Raw genomic sequence first — 18,528 nt, forward strand, 5'->3', positions numbered from 1 at the left:
TGGAAAGAAGAAGGTAGGCAGTACAGCTGGAAGCACTCTAGCTCTGCCAGGGCATCTCACTTGTATTCACAGCTGGTGGATTGGTCTCTGTGTTGTTGAAGATGCAGTCTAGAAACATAACATTTACTTGTGTTTATATTCATAGAGGCTCCAAATGTCAACCTTGAGCTTCTGTCTTGCTTCTATCCTCATTAAATTATACTCTGAGGAAGTATGGAATCTGGAAAAGTTTATTCTCTTGGATGCGCTACAAACATATTACACCTGCTGTAATATCACACCACACATTATTTTTAGCTGTATGGACTAGCACTGCTTATTTGGCGTCCTGATGTGTGTAAAAACGTTAAATGACACCTTCACTTGTAAAAGTGTTAATTGTAACACAGTGAACAACATTGTTTGCTCAAAAAAAATCAAAATTCCTTTCACAAAGTACCTGCTTGGTACTAACATAATTACTGACTCAAAAAATAACAGTGCTTTTGTTTTTAAAACGTTTCTGTAGTGAAAGTAAGGTTGTGTTATTATACCTCTAAATTTTGAACAGAGAAGAACTTTCACCTTTCTGGCAAACAAAAGGCAGAAGATATTGAAAATATTGCACAATATTTCTCTTTTGACAGATTTTTCTAATAGCTTTGTAAAATAATAGAAAATAAAGAAATATTTTATGGTTGGAAAATATTCCATAAAAGCTTTTTTTTTTTTTTCTGTATTCCCTGTGTTTCAATAACTAATGTACTTCTTTCTTCTCGTTTAGTGTCAAGAAATGCTTTTAAGAGTGTGTGTATGTAGATACATTCACACACAAACTTTTATGCATGAAAAGTTATGTGTATTGGTTCCTTATTCAATTTTTTATGGGAATAATGCATTTATTTTCATACAGTAGAGAAAGTTTGTCAACAACGTATTGAGATCCAAAATTATTTCCATGTTACCATTACTGTTTTATAAAGGAAAATGTAATTATCTAATAATATTTGAACAATATCCTCACCAGACTTACATGTTAACCACACTACACAAAAGCTGTAAATGAGAAAGGTCATTGACTTTAATTACTTTGTAGTGTTTTTATTTAAAGATTCTTTTGAGAAATTAAATATGTTAAAAAGAGCCAAGAAGAACTGGAAGACCTATGTTTAAAACCGTAGTTCATAGTTATTTGAAAAGTTAAATCTTGGTGAAATTAAAGTATATTTTGGCAAATGAACCAAAATAAAGAAATTAAAGCTCTTACTCTAGAGAAATCTTGTCTGAAAGAACAAAGGTATTTAGAAATATACAGTATTCATCTTATAAGACTACATAATTACCAAGATACTACCCATATGGGCCTTCAATTGTGTTGAAAAGTGAAAGGAGGGAAGTAATTAAAGTATGAGAAAACTATAAAGAGGTATATTTCTTTTTCTTTGATTGGTATATTGAGAATATTTTATTTCCTTTTAAATTATAATAAGTAGCAAAGTTCATCATGCTGAGTTTTGCAGGGAAATGCTACCAACAGCTAAGTAGGGCAACAGAAAATAACAGAAACTACAGTGCAGCATAAAGGTGGAGGAAACATAAGTATTATCCAAAATTTTAAGTCCAGTGAGACACAGATGTAAAGAATTGAAATCTTGTTCGGCATCATTATAGTTAGATATTGAAATGCCACAACATATATAAATACTTCTGGAGAAGATTAATGACCTAATATTCCAAGAATGGAAGTAAGGTTTTTCTTCATATAAATTGAGCTGTTTGCCTCAAGAAAATTATTTGGATGTCCTCTGATAAAATGCTGGTCTACGTATTTTTGGTTTCATAAGTTCCTGCTATTCATGTCTGCAATATTATAAATTATTTTGGTTTCATTATATACTGAATTTATAAGTCATCAAGTGAAATTCTTTACTCATCTGTAAAATGTTTTTAGCTATGTGTGACATACCAAGACAGAAGTCACAAATAAATTTGAGCATAAACCATTTTTGGTTTGTCATCTTCACAGAAGAGCTTTATTAAAGGAGAAAATATGCATAGTTTATTTTTCTGCTGTTTCAAATTTATTTATTCATGAACTTTCTAAATGATGGAGGTTTTAATGATTAATAGCTATCTTGTGTAATAATTTTTATGTTAGCTTTAATTTTGTATCACCTAACATTGACAAAAGTGCATGGCTTCAAAAATAATGTGAGTCACATAATTAAATGTTTTTAAAAAAGGCTAAATCAGTGGCCTTCGTAATTTTTTTCACTGTATGTATTATCAATTTCTAGCACTTTTTAGGGCTTGGGTTACTTAATTCTCAAGAAAAGAACCTTTACATCATTGTATTGTCTTTACATTGTATTACCTTTACTGAATATTGTCTCAAATTTAAATTGAAAATAATAATAAATATGATTAATGTAAATTTTAAAAAATTAAGAATCATATACTTTTTCTTAAAACTAATACTTACAACCTACATAGTTAGATAGGCAAAGGAATGTTACTGAACTTTATAGGATTCCTTTAAGAGTAGAAAGAAGGATCAATTTTTTCATCTTGGATTGTTCTTTGCCATTTATCAAAAGCATTCAAGGGAAAAAATATGATCAATTATGACAAATATTGGAGGAAAAATCAGATATGTTAATTATATGAATCTGCAAATTATTAAGAGTGTTGTGTGATCTTATACTGCAGCAGCACTGCCCATATTTAGAACTAATCCTTCTGCAGGACTATCCAGCCTCCAGAAAGCACAATAACTGGGTTCTTTGGAAACAACAATGTAATAGTAAAAAAGGTACAATAGTGCCTGATTTAAAGTTACGCCTGTATTGGCATATGAGTTCTTCCTGAGATACTGAATGATAAAAAGAAGAAAATAAAACAGGTAGCAGTGTTTTTGCAGGCCTGTAGGGGAATTTCAGCCTTTGGTGTTCTGACAATTACTGTCCTCTAAAAACGAGAAAATGTGCAAGACCTGAATTTATTTTAATATATATCCTAGATAGTTTAACAATTAAAAATGTAGAATTAAAAAGTTAGTCTGTAGACGTGACTGGAATACAAAGTAAAAATATTTGTCATTGTAATCACAGCTTCCTGCTCTGAAAGAGAGATATGGGTAAGTGACTTACTTCTGTAGTCATGGACTGTGAAATTTGGTTTGTTGGAAGCCTCAACTGACAGTCTGAAGGAAAACCTTTGCCCAGCTGGTGACAAATCTTTGTCTGCAGCAGTGACAGTCTGTATCACCTGAAACCAGATTAAGATTAATTCTGAAGTCAGTTCACTCTTCTAAAAGAAGCAATTTCATAGAAGTACAAAATGAACACCAAATGAAACAATGAAAGTGAAATCCTGCTGGATTACTCTCATTCCCCTAATATATTGGACAATGGAGGCAAGAAGTCAGAATACTATGCCCTCCAGAAGACTTGTGATGTCTCAGAATGTCTTGTTTTGATCTGAAGGAAATTGGGAAGATTTACCCTATATTCATAGCAGAAGTATTTAAGATTTGTCTTTTGCATCAAAATACTAGTGATTGTTTTCAGGTGAGTGATTACTTAAAGACAGTTCACTCTATCCACTACTACTATTATCACTGTTACGATGGGTACATGTTTTTGTACTTCACAAAGCTTCACTCTAATTTTACAGCTTGAAACGAAGTGCAGAGGGTTGAAAGGTTTGCACCATATAAGAAAGCTTTTTTTTTTTTTTTTTTAATGTAACAAAGGTCTAAATATATATAATATTTGACAGCTCAGCGCTTCCCTGTAAAACGTTCCCCTTTCTACTGTTAGTGCCTGGATAAGGTACTAACTAAAGGTATTTGATAAACTGGAAGTTAAATAAGGTTGTATGGTAGTTAGTTGAAACATACAAAAAAAATAACAAAAACAAACAAACAAACAAAAACCACAAAACAAACCAAAACAAAAAGACCCACAAAGGTGAGATAAGAATACCACATGAAGTCGTGGACAAATCTGTAATAAAGGCAATAAAAATCACATTGACTGATTACATATTACAGACATATAAAAAGAAGTCACTGATTACACAGCAGTCTGAATACGTTCCTTCCATGGCTAGCAGTAACTCTCAAAATTGAGCAGTTGCAGTTACAAGTCTTGTCTTGGAAAACATATTAGCTGTTAATACGTATGATGGTTGGCCTTGGTGCTTTGCAGCAGTGTGTCTAATTGCACAAATTGTGTGCAGAAGGAGCACATGCCAACCAATTCTGAGGCCAGCTCTATTAATACTGGCATCATTCCTGGTATAAGATGATATTCTGAATCTGAAATAAGTTTTGCGTACTATGAATATATTTGAAACTGATTTTAAAAACAAACTTTCAGGAGGATTGTCTTTGGGGTTGTGGGTTCTATTTCTCAGAATAGGATACAGAAATGTGTGTAATCCATCCTACTCCATTTATCCACATTTAATTGTCTTTAAGAATGGGAATCTTTCTCCTGTCATAGCTACTAAATGCTCAGCAGGGGATGGCACAGGCCCATATAATCAGGGAAAATAAAAATAAATGGAACATAAAGAGACCACAAAGGTCGACAAACAGAATTCCAAAAGATGAATATTTCCAACACAGGCATTTTATTTGCAAAAGAATTCTAACCATGATGTAATTTTCAAACCCATAAATTTCTATTGCTATAAAGAATAAGGAAAGAAAAAGCAAGCATTAAAAATTTGAAATACCTGTCCTGGTTTGGCATTTTCACATACAGATGTCTCATATGGAACTGAAATTTCAGGAGGAAACTCGTTGACATCCAGAACATTTATTATAACGTTGACTTTGCTGGTTAATAGTGGGTTACCTATAAATAATTTTTAGGAGAAGAGCATTAAGGAATACTATTTATGTTTGTTATCATCACAAGTGCCCAAGAGCTATCATATACTATTTTGATCCAAGTATTGTGACTTCTAAAAGCCCTTGACTTCCTTTTGGTTTTTATTTGTACTAAGGAGAAATCAGAAGCAAACTTCTTATCACTTTGTACCAGGCTTTGATCCATTACTCTTCATGGAATAAGGAACCAATCAACATGGTTACGTTTATCAGAGCATAAATTAAAGAATTTGAAGTTGTACCTGTAATTAAAGATACAAACTTTTCTCAGATCACTTTTCATGGAGTCTGCAGAAAATTATTCCAATGATTAAAACTTAATTCTGTTTTCCACAATGGAATGCAGAAAATCAGTATTTATTGCTTAGCCACTATTTACTTCTTCAAGATATTAAGGAAGTAAGAGGATCATACCAATTTAGAATATGGAGAAAAGTAAGAGAAAAAGATACGAAGGAAAATCTCGCTGAAAGTCAGACTTAATCGTTGGTAAATTTAACAGTGAAACATGTAGAGCTAGCATTCAACTTGTTGTTAAACCATTAGATCATGTTGTAATAGATATTTCTGTAACTGCATAAGTATTTGCAAGCAGCAAATACTTTAGTACAACAGAAATGCTAAAAACCAGTATACATTATGCTTCTTTCCACTGTCCTACTAATGCAGATAATCTTAATCAGTCACTAGGTGCATTTTATAAACAAGTTTGCTTGCAAATACAGTGTCTGATAAAATGAGACAGAAACTCAGTGCAAAACAGACAATATTCTTTTTTTACTTTATGCTGAAACTCCTTGCACATAGATTAAAAAAAAAAAAAAAAACAACAAACAAACAAGAAAAAACCAGTTTAACTGGTGAGTCAAAAGGATCATTATTTTGTCCTTTTGCTTTTGAGAAGGGTGGCTGCCACTATACAGACACATTTAACTATTGAATGAATCTATGCTATGAAACCTGCTGGTGTAGAATTGAGAGCATGGGGTCATGGTTAAGTACAGGAACAGTGTTCTTGAATCTTCAGAGATAAATTGACCCTTTAAATTATTTACATTAGCTGCTTGCTTCATATAAACCTTGCATTTCCGTTTATAGCTAACACAGTAAGAGGCAAAGTCTCTTCATGGTGGCACTATGGAAATTTTTCATTTCTTTCTTGTTCTTAGGAACTATTAAATGAAGGGTTTTCAAGAGGCCTCTGTCAAAGTCAAATGGTATTCAAACAACAAAAACAAAACAAAACAAAACAAAAAAGCCACTACCCAAATCACACAATATTTGTGGTTCCTTCCTATGAACATAATTAATACTAACCCTATCTAACAATTTCTCTTCTAATCCTCAATCATTTCCAGTTCAGCATCATCCCCACTTGCAGAATGTCTCTGTGGAAAAAGACATTGTGCAGTATGAATGAAGACAGAGTCTGGTCTGGTAGCTGGGAATTAGGCAGTGATTCTTTAGATGCCTGAAGAGACAGAAGAAATCTAGATTGTTTGCTCACAATTGAATTGGTTCCCTTTTATAATACTATTAAGAAGTTATTTTAATCAGTAGAGGGCAGGACCCCAACTCTGAATATTTCCAGAGATCAGAAAAGCCCTGAGTATGTCAAGTTCACGCAATTACTGGCTGAAACTTTTCTTCTAGCAGTGCCTGCTGCAAAGAACACAGCAACTCACACAGACTAATTCAGGTTTTCCTTTTATTTTTGTATGTTTGTTTTAAGGTACAACAATGAACAAAAGGAGTTCAGGTGTGGGTGACTATGGTAGGTCTGTGGATTCCCTGATGGAAGATATGGGAGCAGAGATTGACCTTCCATATGTTGCGGTTGAGATGGACAAATGACATAGACAAAGTTCTTCTGTACAAAGAGCAGTCTCAATTATTGCCAGAAATGTTTTTTTATATACTCTTTTCCAGCTCATGTGTCTTTTTGCTATTGGTTGCAGGCTGCAATAGTAACATATCATTGGTTAATTTTTCTATCGTCAATGTTACTCTTTTACTCCCCTCTTTCTCAAGGATACACCTTAATATCTTCAAGGTCAATCTCTGTTCACATACCCTCTGTCAGGGAATCCACAGACCTATCATAGTCCCCCATATTCAGGATACGTTCTTCAAGCATGTTAAAGATTTATGCATTGCCATGAAAGTATAGTTACAGATGTCAGTTTTTTTCCTTTCAGAAATACACTAACAATGTCTTTCTAGTAAAAGAAAGAATATGTCCAAAACTTATGCATCATGTACATGGGAGATATCAGCTGATTCTGATAATTTCAGTTAAACATATCGCTTTCTATAAGAAGTCTTTTTAGGCTATCTTTTTTTGAAGTATCTTGCATAAATTATTTTTTCAGCTTTTTGGAATAGTGTACATATTATAGGACTGTTTTGAAAATGAACATAGGGATTTGACATTTTGCATTCCCTCAAGATCAAAATAGGTTAGCATGCTTTGGAAATGTACATGAATATGAGTGAATTTTTCACATTTATTTCTTACTGATGGTCTATGACTTATTTTTTGCGATTCTTTGAAAACTATCTTAGAGCTCAAAACCTTTTCTTGCCAAGTATTGTAGCAAGGCAGAATTTTACCTTGCGTAAATGGTCAGCAAAAATCAAACATGAAAGTGAGCAGAATTATTACAGCGTAAGATAGATCTATTTATGTGTTTCACTTCATTTATATGATTCATTTTCTTTCTGATTCGCACTCATATCAGTTTAACTACCCACATATGCAAAGGAAGACTGAAAGAAGAATGTGTACAGCTTTGGACTGATATATAATTACAAAGATCTGTAATACTTGATGTGAACAAGGATGAGGTATTACATTTGAAATAACACTTTGCAGACTTGACCTCCATTTTCTCCATTTTTGTTTTGTTTGCTGTTTGTCTCATAATAAAATGTTTTTGATCCCTGTTAGCACAGTAGATGCTGATATCAGTGAGTCACTGAAAACATCTGATTGTGCCTTTTAAACTCACATTACACAGACAAGAAGAGAATTTGGTTAAATCATTAGCCTAGGAATTAAGAAACTGATTTCAGGTTTCAATTCTGCCTGTAAGATACAGGCAAATTAATCAGCTTCTTCCTTCCTCAGTTTTCTTGTCTGTAAGACAGTGACAACCCTGCTTCCTTCTTTTGCTCAAATACCTCCAACTGTTAGCATCTTTATGGTTCAAGTACATTACAGTAGTAGAAAATATGTAAAATACTTTGACTAATTAACTTGTGAAAATCCAAGATACCTGAGAACTAGTGGTTCCTTAATCCCATTTATGGTATGCAGGAGAAGATAAACTTCATCTTGAGATTTAAGCTGAGGTTTTCTCAGCATTCACAAAATTTGAGCCTACAGTTAAGGGAGTTGGGAAGGTGATTGAACAGGAAGGATTATGTTTACTTTATATTTATTTTCAACCATGAGTAACCACCCTGAGGACAGGAGAGCAGAAATAAGGTCTAACGCATCTCATCTATTTTATCTCTTGTAAGATGCACAAACCATTTCTGTACCAGCTAATTAAGCAGTACACTGGGGAACTTTTTGACCATTGGACTGTGATTTTTTTATATAATTACATTCTTACAGCAACCTTTGGCACAGTTTTGGTCTGGACAACTAGTGGCCTTGCAAACTATTCACATGCATGTGCTGGAAGTTAATATGTGCAAGAGACAACTCAAAAAATCAATTTACATGTGGCCAGCCTGTTTGGAAGGTAAGAGTGTTTAATGGCATAGAAATAGGCTATTCAGTGCCAGCTGGTATTTCTGCTTGAAACAAATGCAAGACATGTTTAATTTATTAGTTTGGACAGAGTCCGTGATATCAAAAATGTTCAGAAACAACAACTGTGAAGGCTACTAGGGTATTGATTTACACTAAGAAGAAAAAAAAAAAAACAAAAAACAAAAAACAAAAAAAAAAAACCAACTACAATGAATTATAGCCAAGGAGTGAAAATAAGTAAAGAGAAACTGGGAAGTGAAACAGGCTAAAAAAAGTGAGTTTGAAAAATCCTCTCCTTGTTCATATACTTTGTTCTATGTAAAGGTTGATTTTTTAACGATATATGGTGTTGAGCTTGACAGTAGGTTATCCATCACCCCACAATGGGTACCCATCTGAGATGTTCTTAAGAGTCAGTTATTCTTTTATTTGGAGATAGCTTCCCAGACAGTGTTTAGATCAGATGTTTGGAAGGTACAATTATACAACTGGTTGCAATACTGGGCCCCTTTCCTTAGGTAATCATGTATATTTCAAGGCACTGCTCAGTGTACTTTTTATATAATGAGAGATGGCAGTTTCTGCGTCAGCACTTAGCAAGTGGCAGGTCTTTTTAACAGCAGAAATTCTTCAAATGTAGTAATTTCCCCCCCTCCTTTTCTTCAGACGTTTTCTTCTCTCTAACCTCTTCTGGTTGTGTGCAGTGTGTCATCCCTCAAGCCTCAGCCTTTATTTCTGTTCTAGCTGTTAGTCAGACAACTGCAGGTAAAGTTTTGACAGTCAGTATATCTCAAATCCTCCAAAATCTTGCCAATTACTGGAGTAGTACTGGTATGGTAGTTGTTTTTAGTGCTATGGATAATGGTCATTGTGTAAATATTTTGAAGTATGCTGAAATGAATCATAAATATGTGTCAAATGTAGAATTTTAACTAGCCAATTGTTAAAACTGGAAATTTCATAATATAGCCTACCTGCTACAGCTCTACATAAACATAATATTACTACATATGTGCAGAAAGGTGCACAGACAAGTAGACTTGGAGGTTTTAGTTAGCTTTAATTACTCTTGGGAAAAATAAACAGACTGCCACCAACTTTACTAAAACTGCTGCCTTACTACAGAAGCAATTTACAAATCTCAAATGTTCTTTGTCCATCAAAAAGTCTAAATAGTTAATCTTTACTGAAACATACATTGTTACAAGACTTCCCCTCTGCGTCTACCTGTCTATCAGCTTCTCTGAAACAAATTACAGTTCTACTGGACTTTCTGTCAATAGAAACAGGCACATGTACCTCCATATACTCAATCACTTGTGAAAGGTTAGTTTCCTCTGTTAGTGTATTCCTTTTCCAAGCTACAGATAAACTTCAAGTTTTCATTTGACTAGTGTCCTCCTTATATTTTCAGGATCCAGAGCGTGAGCCTGTGGTTATTCTTGAGATAAAACTGAGAATTTCTTATACATATATATATAAAATAATTTATATCTCCTCTGCTTCTAAAATCTCCCTCTTCCTGTTAGTAGCATGTATTATTTTTTGAAGACTCCGTCTCAATCAATACATTGAGGAAAACATGTTCTTTGCTTCAGAAACTTGAGTTTCTGGACACATGACCGATACCGAATGAATAAGAAATACAGCAAAGGTCCTCTTCTACAGCCTACTGATGTCAACAGAAAGACTTCTGTGGCCTTTACACAACTACTAAGTGACCGAAAGACTTGTATTCAAAGGGAGTTTCAGTTTGGCAGGATCACGAAGGAGGAATGCTACAAAGAAGGATGACAACGAAGAAAGCTGCAGCTGCACAATACAGTGGAAGAAGGAAGATCTTACGAAAAAAAAAAAAGGTGTAGGAGAAGACACAAAGACCAGGAGAAAAAGCCCCATCACAAATCATATAGAAAAGAAAACGAGTGGTTAGGCATAAAGTCTTGGGAGGAGAGAAAACACAAGAGAAAAGATGCAGCACACAGATAAATTCATTTAGGGACTTAATTTTTTACTCAATTTTAGTGTATGTTTTTGTCTTAGAATCGAGTCTTCAAATTTTTCTACCTTCAAAAGGCAGATTGACTAACCTAATTTTATATGGAGTGAATTGCAAAATCAGAAATAAGAACTGGAAAGCCTCCAAACACTTTCTCATGTTCTTTGTGCTGACAAAATATTTTTCATATTCTGAGGGAACTGTGAGTACGTGAGGGATACTAGAAAAACCTTACTATACAGAGTTGTTTGAACATTACACTTAGCCTTACAGTAAGTCTGGTAAAATGATATTTATTGGGCCTTTTAAAATAATCACTTGGTAATACATGCACTCTTCACAGCATATTTATGTCTGAGCACTGCATTCTGAAAAAAATACCACATTAGCATATTAATTGAGTTTGTGTCATACTTACTAACTTTACTTGCAATTATAGAGAAATTGTACTGTGCTGTGCTTTCTCTATCCAGTAATTCATTAGTGGCAATGGTTCCTTCAGTAGCATCTATTGTAAAGTAGTTGTCCACATCATTCTTCCAATCAATGAAGTATCTGTGTGTGAAAAATATTAAACAGAGTAGATACAAATATGCAAAGATTACTCATTTACCATAACAGCAGTCTAGCTAGCTCAAGTCCTGTTATTTTTCTCTTCCCTGCAGGAAGAAGAAAATTTTTTTTTTTTTTTTTTTTTTTTGTAAAGTTGGAATGCTCAAGGGAAAAAGGGATATAATGAAATATTTAGTACTTCTGGTGTTCAAATTATTTGAAATCTTTGAGCTCCCAAGAAATTGATGCGCAACTTCTGTGACCCTTATCACTTGTACCAGTCACTTTGTAAAACACTAAAAAGACTTGGAGGAAAAAAGAGAAAAAACGTGAAATAATGCTTAAGGTATGATTAGCAATGAAGAGTGGATCAGATCTGGTCTCTTTACATCCACTTGTAGCTGCAGTAGACTGGACTCACTGGGCTTGTAAAGATGTGTCCTAGTTGACCTATACAGGCTGTTGGCACAGTCCACTCAAAGATCCATCACCTAAGGGACGTTGGAAGAGTCATAGTATGGGAGATGGAGAAGAGCACACTTATTCCCACACATCCTTTGAAGCAATAGAAAGCTTTTTGCCTTTGGGAAGAACAAGCAACTTTCACTGGAGCTGTGAAGAACAGGACAAGCCATTTTATTTTTTCGGTTGTTGTTGTCCTGAGCCTTTGTTTGTAAAACAGTATGAACATAGAACAGGTTCAAAACTCAAAATGTGTGCTTATTTGTTATTTTTTTCCTAGCAAGGGCTTAATAGAAAGCAGAGATACACTTGTAAACATAGCTGCCTAAAAACAATATGATAATTTTTATAAATCCATTTCCCTTAAATGCTACTTAATTTGAAAGTCTATTTTCATATTTGATGCTACTGTTTGTAGTCATAACAGAATAGTAATTTTTCTGAGGTAGTGTTGCAAGCTACTAATTGCCTTTTCATTGTCTTCATACCTTGGTTGTGTTTCTCAAAAACTAAACAGGATGAAATTGAGAAGGCCAATTGTGACAATTAGGTAATAAGAAGAAAAGGGCACTTAACAAGCACATTTTGAAGATTATAAAGGACAGAGGAAAGTGTCTATGACACCTCATTACATGTAAACCACTGAGAATAAGAATAAAAGTTAGAATTTCCTTCTCTGATTAGTGTGATTTAGGAAGGAATAAATAAGGAATGTAATGATAAATCCCATGTTTATTGCTATAGAAGGAACCAATAGTAGAAAGTGGTATATAGGATATTCCTGAAGAAAAAATCACAAGAAAATCCTCTGGGTAGATGAAATAGCTTATTTCATCAATTGACAGACATCCTCACCAATTTAGTGCTTTTTTTGAAAAGCCTCAAAAATTATTTGCTAAAGGTAGCATGTATCTTTTTACACAGCTGAGCAGGCACATTTTCTTGAATATGATAATATTGTCTACCCACATTTGTAATATCAATCTCATTGTTCAAAATTTGCTTGATATAAAAATGATGAAAAATATATAAGCCCTTTTTTTTAGAAATCTCATTACAGTGACATGCTCTTTCAAGAACAGTAAAACTACACTTTCAAGCTTTGCATGTTTAATAGATTATAATATCTTCCAAACTTAAGTATATAGCCACACACAAACAAATAAATGAGATTGAAGCAAGAGAAATTAATTTTACTTTTCTTTCACCTTAGGAAGATGAGCTTTCTCTAAGTACCCTACACATGACAGTACAAGCCAGTGAAGAAGGTACAGAACCTAATTCAAAGCACAGTGTAGGTGATAGCCTCTTTTTCCAGGAGGCTTTGAAACTGCAGAAAACATACCCAGTTTGAACACTGCTGTGTTTGAAGTTGAGTTCAAGTATGAATATTTGTATGAACAGAATCTGATAGTCTATTTGTAAGCATTCATGCAGGTGATAAACTTCATGCACAAGCCCGGTATGACTGCTCCTAAACATAAACATCAGCAGAATCAAAGTCCACAATAAGCACTGCAAGACTCGCACTACTCCTGCTGAAACTACTGGCACAATTCCTGTTGGCTTCAGCAGATCTGTGGGAATTTAACAGTTTGATACAAAAAAGAACTGCAGTAGTTCTTCCAAATTAATTGTCTTCACCTGCGTTAATACTGTGGAAACTATTATGTCAGCATTTTTAGCATTGTTAGTACTTTTATTTTTTCCCTACTTTGGCATTATCTTCAAAGTTATCCCTTCCTTCTCTCTATGTGTGTTGCACATACTGTGAAATTAGGGGTGGAACAACCAGTCATTTCAGCTCCTCTTATCCTAAAAAGCTATATGTTCAATTAGACTACAGAGGCAAGAGGAGTGGGAGGAAGTATTGAAGATGTATTAGTTAAAATAAATCTATCTACAGGAAAAAATTGCAAACAAGCCATTCTTCCTCCTTTTATTGGTTGTCCATGTGCAGCACCTATGAAAACATATCTAGCAGAAAATACTCTTATAGACAGCTCTTCTACTCCCAGATACTTCAGTAAGTCTGTAACACATAGTAAAAGAGTGAATGGGACTCCATCTGGCTGCTTTTCAAATGGCTGGTTTTGGAACATCCCAAAGGGAAGTCACTTTTGGGGAAGACTTTAAAAGAAATGTAGGTTCCTTTTACTGAAGTCTTCTTTTTACAGCCCCAAAGTACTTTTTCATGCAGTCTCACACTCAATGTAGATTCTTTGTAAGCTGCACAGCAAGAGTTAGTCTAAGGCCAACACTCTTGCTTGAGATCTGTTTTTCACTTGGAAAAAAATGCTTTCAAGAAGAGAAGAAATAGGAAAAGCGTCTCCAACCAGAAAAATCAGTAACTTTCCAGAGATAAACCCAGGTATCTGGGACATAAAGCCTGATATTTTCTTAGATTGTGACACAAAGAGGAACATCATTGAAATATTGGTATTAGGACAGCTGTCTAGATCTTCTAGTCATGGTCTAGTAGTTTGAAGCAACTGAAGTTGGCTCATTTGACTGCTCAGAATCCCTATGAGACAGGTCATGGATAACTGCACTAATCCCAAGAGGCAACTCTCTCCTTGAAAAGTTAAGGAGAACTGGCACAGCCCTACTTGTTGACATAGGAGACAGCAGTATTATTTTCCAGAAGCACCTGAGCAGGCTTGCCTGGCACCTCTGAGTACCAGGACATTAGTATGTTGTTCATATTCAGTGATAGGGAAGAAACTTTGAACTATATGTAACCCTAAATATGTTTCCCATCAGAGAACTGTATTTCAGTTTAAATTATTGAAGTGTGGGGAACATAACTGTGGAAGTATATATCTTTGCTAACATTGTTTGGGTCTTCCCAAGAATAGCTATATTTGTGCATCAAGTAGGATAGAAGAGTCAGAATGGAAATATTTACTTTATAAAATAATAAGAATCAAGTCTGAAGGATTCTCATCCAGAGTGTTCACAAAGACACACACTGACCTCTTAGGAGCGCCAAGAATGATTTGCATTCATCTCGGCTAAACAGTGAGGCTGTGTGTAGCTCATGGGGTCTCACAGACCACTCCCCTGAAAGAGGGCTCATCTTTTGAAGAGCAGAAGACAACAGGGAAGACCGTGTTGACACTAACTCCAACACAGAAGACAGTAGAATGCTTGATGAAACACTGTTGAATACACGAGTGACAGCAGATCACCCTTGTGAGGATTAACAGGAACTCTGAGCCATCAGGCAAAAAACTGTAGTTGCCTCAGACTGTTATACCATGAATAAAAGAACTGGACAGCTGTCCTGCTCCTGCTATTGAAACATGCATGACAACATGCTCAGGAGGGATGGAAGATGTCAGGAGGCTAAGGAGGCTGTGAAACTCAGGACTTGGGTTGTGTTATTTGGCCTTAAAAATGTGGAGGGTAAGACTTCCCCTGCTTAGCCTTGGAAACACTGGAGTCCATTCTCACCAAAAGTTTGTAAACCTTGTCAAAGCTTTTATTTGTTGTTCAGTCTTGACAGTGACAGCAGTGGTGACACAGTGTAACAAACAAATCATGTAACGAGTTGCAGCATGTAACAGCTTACAACATATTACTATCTTTTTTTTTTTTCTTTTCGTCTTTTTTTTTTTTTTCTTATTTTTTGGTGCTTAAACATAATACAGAGTACACATTTATTTGCCTATGAATTGGTCCTTAGAGGGGATTTCAAAGCTGTTCCCAAATTTGCAGAGGGAAGCATATTGCAGCTTGGAACAAGCTCAAAAAGGGGAGCTTAGGAGAAAGTTAAAAGGTCCTTTAAAAGGTAACAACCATTTTTTTTCTATTTTCCAAAATTTAGCTGAGTATTCTAGTGTTACTAGTATTACCTTGACAATGAATAAGCTATATTGTTATGGTTTCATACAAAAATATTCTTTACATTCTATATACATACACATACATATAAAATTTTCTATTGATATTTCTACCAGCAAAAATATATTATAGCCATCATCAGTGCTTAGTATCATTTCCACTTCTCAACTCTCTTTTCCAAGAGTTTTATAGTTTTCAAAGGAGGACAGTCACAGAACACTGGCTTAAGTATTTTTTCTATGCTTTTCAATAATGTAGGGACACCATATCACAGAATCACAGAGAATACTTAGGGTTGGAAGGGGCCTCGGGAGATCATCTGATCCAACCCACCTGCTAAACATGTTAATCTAGAGCACATTGCACAGCAATGCATGCAGGCAGGTTTTTAATGTCTCCAGAGGAAACTCCACAGCCTTTCTGGGCAGCCTGTTCCAGTGCTTTGGCACCCCTAAAGTAAAGAAGCTTTTCCTCATATGCAGGTGGAACTTTTTATGCTTCAGTCTGTGCCTGCTGACCCTCATCCTATCGTTGGGCACTACTGAAAGGAGTCTGGACCCATGCCCTTGACAACCACCCTTAAGATATTTATAAACATTGATGAGATTGATGAGATCCCTTCCCTTCCCTTCCCTTCCCTTCCCTTCCCTTCCCTTCCCTTCCCTTCCCTTCCCTTCCCTTCCCTTCCCTTCCCTTCCCTTCCCTTCCCTTCCCTTCCCTTCCCTTCCCTTCCCTTCCCTTCCCTTCCCTTCCCTTCCCTTCCCCTCTCCTCTCCTCTCCTCTCCTCTCCTCTCCTCTCCTCTCCTCTCCTCTCCTCTCCTCTCCTCTCCTCTCCTCTCCTCTCCTCTCTTCCTCTTCTCTCCTCTTCTCTTCTCTTCTCTTCTCTTCTCTTCTCTTCTCTTCTCTTCTCTTCTCTTCTCTTCTCTTCTCTTCTCTTCTCTTCTCTTCTCTTCTCTTCTCTTCTCTTCTCTTCTCTTCTCTTCTCTTCTCTTCTCTTCTCTTCTCTTCTCTTCTCTCCTCCTCTTCTCTTCTCTTCTCTTCTCTTCTCTTCTCTTCTCTTCTCTTCTCTTCTCTTCTCTTCTCTTCTCTTCTCTTCTCTTCTCTTCTCTTCTCTTCTCTTCTCTTCTCTTCTCTTCTCTTCTCTTCTCTTCTCCTCTTCTCTTCTCTTCTCTTCTCTTCTCTTCTCTTCTCTTCTCTTCTCTTCTCTTCTCTTCTCTTCTCTTCTCTTCTCTTCTCTTCTCTTCTCTTCTCTTCTCTTCTCTTCTCTTCTCTTCTCTTCTCTTCTCTTCCCTTCTCTTCCCTTCCCTTCCCTTCTCTTCCCTTCCCTTCCCTTCCCTTCCCTTCCCTTCCCTTCCCTTCCCTTCCCTTCCCTTCCCTTCCCTTCCCTTCCCTTCCCTTCCCTTCCCTTCCCTTCCCTTCCCTTCCCTTCCCTTCCCTTCCCTTCCCTTCCCTTCCCTTCCCTTCCCTTCCCTTCCCTTCCCTTCCCTTCCCTTCCCTTCCCTTCCCTTCCCTTCCCTTCCCTTCCCTTCCCTTCCCTTCCCTTCCCTTCCCTTCCCTTCCCTTCCCTTCCCTTCCCTTCTCTTCCCTTCTCTTCCCTTCTCTTCCCTTCTCTTCCCTTCTCTTCCCTTCTCTTCTCTTCTCTTCTCTTCTCTTCTCTTCTCTTCTCTTCTCTTCTCTTCTCTTCTCTTCTCTTCTCTTCTCTTCTCTTCTCTTCTCTTCTCTTCTCTTCTCTTCTCTTCTCTTCTCTTCTCTTCTCTTCTCTTCTCTTCTCTTCTCTTCTGTTGTCTTCTGTTGTCTTCTCTTCTGTTGTCTTCTCTAGGCTGAACAGACCCAGCTCTCTAGGTCTCTCCTCATAAGGAAGACACTCCAGATCCGTAATTATTTTTGTAGCTCTATAAGGTGATTGTGGTTGTTGGAATTGTTCTACCAACAGAAGGACTCTAAAGTCTTCTCCTGCACAGGATGTCAAAACTGTAGAGAAATAAAAGTAGCGAAGAATCAAGAAGTATGAGAAAAATGTACCAGGTGTACAATGTTGGCATGGTGAAATCTGGGTCATACCCAGGTATAAAAGCTCTGTCATGCATTCCTAGCCCAGAGACACTCTGGTATATTTATCCTTGCTTGTGTTCACATGTAGCTGACAGCTACATCCATCCACACTGAAAAGCAGCATCCAGATCTCAGACAAACTGCTTTGATGTCATTTTAGACTGGAAGGCCCCAGATACTAATTAAAGGAGCAGAGTGGCAACACCTTGCTGATATAGCCTCATACCTCCTGAAAAGTAAGAGCACAAACGGGAACAGTCTTGCATAGCTCTGCCATATCACTGCCAAGGAGATGTGTGAGGCACAGTCAAAAAATATGTGTTTACATAAAGTTTCCTTTCTGATACTGGGCCTGAAAGATTAATGGATGGAACACTTGGTAACATACCTAAGCTCTGACCATCTGAAAGGGAATATTCAGTTATTAAAGCTTGTTCATGATATTACAGTCATGCAATTCAAGCCAAGAAATGAGCAAGGCAAGACATATGTAAGTGGTGTATTTTAGAGGAAGAGAATATTGATTTAAAGCTAGACTGGCAGGATTAAGGACAAATGTCACAGAAGTAAAACTCTAAAAGTGTTTTGGTGAAAGAGTGCTAAAACACAGGTGATAGGTATGGTGCAGTGGTGGTGCACATGAGGAGAAGAGCTCTGACCTCCCTAGGCTGCTGAAAAGAACAGTGAAGATGCTTTTTACACCCTTTGTCACTGTTTGTGTAATAAGCAGGGAAAGGATGCTTGGATCATGCCCCTAGAGATGCTGTTAAGCAGAAGGCATTCACACTAAACTTGCTCCTGCTATAACAGCATGTTTACACAAAATAATCTGAAAGATGGAAGTACACTATTCAACTGGAATTTGCAGGAAAATGGAAAGGAATCCTCCAAATCAGTGAGCAGTAATACACTTAACATCTAACTACTGGATTTCCCTTTCATTTTACTGTTCCACAAATAGGATACAGTAATTGC

General features: G+C 36.1%; 1 protein-coding gene across 7 annotated transcripts in view; it reads right to left on the reverse strand.

Moving 5' to 3' along the window:
* The window catches only part of CDH12 (cadherin 12), a 577,123-nt gene that overhangs the window by 13,581 nt on the left and 545,014 nt on the right, over positions 1-18,528 (reverse strand). For all 7 annotated transcript variants that reach the window (XM_071804496.1, XM_071804493.1, XM_071804491.1 and 4 more), the window contains 3 exons: positions 11,060-11,196; positions 4,723-4,844; positions 3,129-3,246 (listed from right to left, as the gene is read on the reverse strand). In XM_071804496.1, the coding sequence (XP_071660597.1) occupies positions 3,129-3,246; positions 4,723-4,844; positions 11,060-11,196 (377 nt within the window). The remainder of the gene's footprint in view (positions 1-3,128; positions 3,247-4,722; positions 4,845-11,059; positions 11,197-18,528) is intronic.

Source organism: Patagioenas fasciata, chromosome 2, assembly GCF_037038585.1.
Source record: "Patagioenas fasciata isolate bPatFas1 chromosome 2, bPatFas1.hap1, whole genome shotgun sequence".
Taxonomy (NCBI): Eukaryota; Metazoa; Chordata; class Aves; order Columbiformes; family Columbidae; genus Patagioenas; species Patagioenas fasciata.